The following is a 4,732-nucleotide window of genomic DNA, read 5'->3' as shown; positions in this document are numbered from 1 at the left end:
AACACAAAACAAGTAGTTCGCTATTGAAGATCCTTAGGTTCCACCATGTTACATTAGGCTTAGCTTAAGTGTGATAACACAAAACAAGTAGTTCGCTATTGAAGATCCTTAGGTTCCACCATGTTACATTAGGCTTAGCTTAAGTGTGATAACACAAAACAAGTAGTTCGCTATTGAAGATCCTAAGGTTCCAGCATGTTACATTAGGCTTAGCTTAAGTGTGATAACACAAAACAAGTAGTCCGCTATTGAAGGTCCTTAGGTTCCAGCATGTTACATTAGGCTTACCTTAAGTGTGATAACACAAAACAAGTAGTTCACTATTGAAGTTCCTTTAGGTTCCAGCATGTTACATTAGGCTTACCTTAAGTGTGACAACACAAAACAAGTAGTTCGCTATTGAAGTTCCTTAGGTTCCAGCATGTTACATTAGGCTTACCTTAAGTGTGATAACACAAAACAAGTAGTTCGCTATTGAAGGTCCTTAGGTTCCAGCATGTTACATTAGGCTTACCTTAAGTGTGATAACACAAAACAAGTAGTTCGCTATTGAAGTTACTTAGGTTCCAGCATGTTACATTAGGCTTACCTTAAGTGTGACAACACAAAACAAGTAGTTCGCTATTGAAGGTCCTTAGGTTCCAGCATGTTACATTAGGCTTAGGCACTTGTTTGAAAATTAATGACGCTGCAACATATTAGGTTTAAGATTTCATAAAACATTCAGTTTCAGTTGCGAATAACGTAAGCAATAAGTTGAAATCTGTCGTTATAAACACTTTTACTCAGACAGCATCTATCTGTCTAACAAGCTAAGTGGCTAAGTAAATAACTCCACAGTTATGTGCTATATTTCTTACACTTCAGATGGAGACAGCTCACTGAAAAACTGGCTTGTCTTGGATGCCGAAAGTCGTTCCCTAGGAGACAGGAATCTAGCCAGTTTGGCTAAACCAGTCCGGGACTGCTCCCCTCTAAATAATAATAATAATAATAATAAAACACTGGAACGTTTATAAATTAATGAAGCTTAGTTGTTACAGATAAATGTAATTGGCTAAAATTGTATCGTAGAATTTACCATTCGTGTCTAAATATGTACAAATAAGGGCTTAAACTAGTGGTTTACGACTGGAGATACTTAGGTTCCAGCAGGTTATATTAGGCTTAGTTCTAGTGTGATAACACAGAAACAGTGGTTAATTATTGGAGACCGTTTGGTTACAGCATGTCACATTAGGCTTAGGTCTAGTGTGATAACACAGAAACAGTGGTTCATTATTGGAGACCGTTAGGTTACAGCATGTCTCATTTGGCTTAGGTCTAGTTTGATAACACAAAAACAGTGGTTCATTATTGGAGACCGTTAGGTTACAGCATGTCACATTAGGCTTATATCTTTATGTGTTTCACTATTGAAGATCCTTAGGTTTCATTAGGCTTACGTCTAGTGTGATAATAGTGAATAATGACTCAGTGATGCTATACTATAAATAACTAACATACCGAGAACTGTCTAAACACATTGAAATCTGGTAATAAAACATCTTTCATTGACAATATTACCTTAATTGAAAATTGAGATGACATTAATTATGATATTGTCTATGTTATAGTGAGAAATAATGTCCAATATTAATTTTACAGCTATAATAAAACATCAACAAATAATGCTTACTCTCTTATCGCTGTATTGTGAATTTTAAAAAGCTGTCCACAGAAATCAGTATCATTATTTACCAAAATCCGAGCCGGGTGAGGATTAATGACCATCATCCCCGTACTGAAAATCTAAGGTTTCGTGTGTCGTTCCGTACTATAGAGCTAAAAAATGGCGGTCAAATCACATTATTCGATTAAAAAAAAGGGCAGCCCAAGAGTTGGTGGTGGATGTAGTTAACTAGTTGCCTTCCCTCTAGTCTATGAATTTTAGGAGTGGCTACTTGCATATAGCCCTTGTGTCGCTTTGAGAGAAATTCCTAAACAAAAATAGTTTCTACACTGTATTGAATTTAAATAACAACTCTTTTTTTTTGCTACAGATAAGTGAAAAGCAAATATTTCATTTTCCAAAGTTTTGGTTTCACATCATCATCATCACATCACTGTCATCATGATGATAAAGACAGGTGTGGTGCCATACCTATCCTACCTGGCACCACCATATGCCAAATCCTATCCTACCTGGCACCACTGTGTATCAAATTCTATAAAAACTGCAATCTATATACCGTATCGTCCCGATTATAGGGCGATTTCGAATATAAGGCGACCCCATTTTCAGAAACTACTGGAAAGAAAACAATTGAGTGTCATAGCGTCCTTTTTAAAATTCGCAAAATCAATACCATAACTGAACAGCGTGCAGGTAGATTAGTTGCAAGAATTAGCGATGAGCTTGAGCGAACATCTGGCGCGCATGCGTAGACGGATATTATCCGAATATTCGGAAATGCAACAAGGGCCTGTGGTTGGCCGCGATTATAAGGCGACTATGAATTTTACAGTCTAATTATTAATAATAAAAAACATCGCCTTATAATCGAGTCAATACGGTAATTTTAAGCAATTTTCTAGCTCACTATTTTAGAATAATTCTGATTCCTTTAGTCTAATAGGTAACTAATATCCTGCACCTCAAGTAGTAAAACGTTACACAACAAAAGTGTTTACTGAGGATGAGTAGAATGTTTTTTGTTTCAGATATTGACACAAAGCGACACAAGGGCTGTCTGCATTAGCCGTTCCAAATTGTGAACTGAAAAAAAGAGGGAAGGCAGCTAGTCAACAACACCCACCGCCAATTCTTGGGCTACTCTAATGAAATATTGGGTTTTGACCGTTAACTCTTATAACGCACACACAGCCCCAACCATAAACTTTCAGACTTACAGTTCAGCACACTAACCCATAGGCCTTAGGAATAAATTACACTCAGGAGATATATTTCGTAAACTCCTACAAGGGCCACACATTAAGGAAAAACGACAAAGTAATCATCTCATAATCAACACAGACACTGACCTTTTATACTTATACGAACATTAAATAATTTTGGGAAAAAAGAAACGTGCTTAGGTTTATTGTTTTACAGTAGAACACGACTCTACATTCATCAAGCGCTAAAAATAATAGTAGATTATATCTCAACTTTATTTAAACACTTATTCTTAGCAAGCTAAAAAATAATAAATTAAACTGTCAAATTCACTTTTCGTAACATAATCAAAAATAAACACACAACACTAGAGTTGTAGAAAGTTGACAGTGAAAACTTTTGAAATCTACTAACCGAAGCAAGTTCCCACAAATAAGGATTTAACGGTCATCGTTACTGTTTCATTGTTGTTAAGTCCAAAGCAATGCGGAGAGATATGTGTACTTCGCCCACTGCGGGTATCGAAAGCCGATTCTAAGCATCGAAAGCCCACACACACACACACTTACCGCTGAGCCAGTTTTGGGCCAAAGTTACGGCTTTCTTTTTCTGTCTTTGAACCAGGGGAATGACGTTTTCCTCCATCACACCTTAACTACACTCACAAACACACATACAAACCTTCTGAAATTATACAGAAATGCATATAAATTGCTGTATACAAAAACAAAAAAAAAACACACCCAAAAGTCAACGTTTAGTCGAATGACGTAATTCTTTCCCACTTATTTGTTATTTATCATGATATCAACATGGATATCTCGTGTTATGGTCTACACGTGTGGCTGTGTTTGGATATCAACATGGATGTCTCGTGTTATAGTCTACACATGTGGCTGTGTTTGGATATCAACATGGATGTCTCGTGTTATAGTCTACACGTGTGGCTGTGTTTGGATATCAACATGGATGTCTCGTGTTATAGTCTACACGTGTGGCCGTGTTTGGATATTAGCATGCATGTCTCGTGTTTACAGTCCACACGTGTGGCTGTGTTTGGATATCAACATGCATGTCTCGTGTTTACAGTCCACACGTGTGGCCGTGTTTGGATATTAGCATGCATGTCTCGTGTTTACAGTCCACACGTGTGTCTTCAACCTACCAACCAGAACACCTTCATCCAGTTACGTCACTTACCTCTGTTTACTCCCCGAAGGTTGAGAGGAAAGGGTACTAGCCGAAGACATGGGAGGTCGGCTGGAAACTGGAGAGATGCTAGGAGACTTGGAGATTGTGTTATTTTCTTCTTCATCTGTAGTCATTAGACTCCAGGCTAGTAAAGAAAGATACAAAATAAGGCCACACTCAAGTGAGGACTTTCAAAACAAAAATTGTCTTTGTGGGACATCGGAAATAAGGTCACAAATTAATTCTTATTCTGGCGTTAATATTAAACAATAAATGAAAAGTGAAATTGGCTATATAAACACTTAAAATAAACCCTTTAAAGTTATGACGATACTGTGAAACTTAGATAGTTCGTGAACTCGTCCTGACGCTTTTACAAACCAACATGTTTACACACGAATAAATCCCAAACCTAGCACACACACGTTTGATAGCATGTTTACACATGAGTAAATCCAAAACTTAACACACACACAGCTTGTTATAGCATGTTTAGAAACGAATAAACCCAAAACTTAACACACAATTTGTTACAGTATGTTTACACATGAATAAACCGAATACAAATAAAATTATTATGCTTAAAATGTTCTCCTTTGATACCAAATTTTGAGATTTAGCAAATCTGGTACGTCAGTTCCGGTAATGTCGTCAGTTCCTGTT

General features: G+C 37.0%; 1 protein-coding gene across 1 annotated transcript in view; it reads right to left on the bottom strand.

Moving 5' to 3' along the window:
• Positions 1-4,208, bottom strand: part of LOC111083940 — a gene marked incomplete at its 3' end in the record, with an annotated part of 5,571 nt that extends 1,363 nt beyond the window's left edge. The window contains exons 1-2 of the mRNA XM_022380687.1: positions 4,079-4,208; positions 861-974 (exon numbers count right to left, since the gene is read on the bottom strand). Of these exons, the coding sequence (XP_022236395.1) occupies positions 861-974; positions 4,079-4,203 (239 nt within the window). The remainder of the gene's footprint in view (positions 1-860; positions 975-4,078) is intronic.
• Between the last annotated feature and the right edge of the window lie 524 nt (positions 4,209-4,732).

Source organism: Limulus polyphemus, unplaced genomic scaffold (assembly GCF_000517525.1).
Source record: "Limulus polyphemus unplaced genomic scaffold, Limulus_polyphemus-2.1.2 Scaffold12267, whole genome shotgun sequence".
In the NCBI taxonomy this organism is placed as follows: domain Eukaryota; kingdom Metazoa; phylum Arthropoda; class Merostomata; order Xiphosura; family Limulidae; genus Limulus; species Limulus polyphemus.
This window is presented reverse-complemented; position numbering and strand designations above follow the sequence as displayed.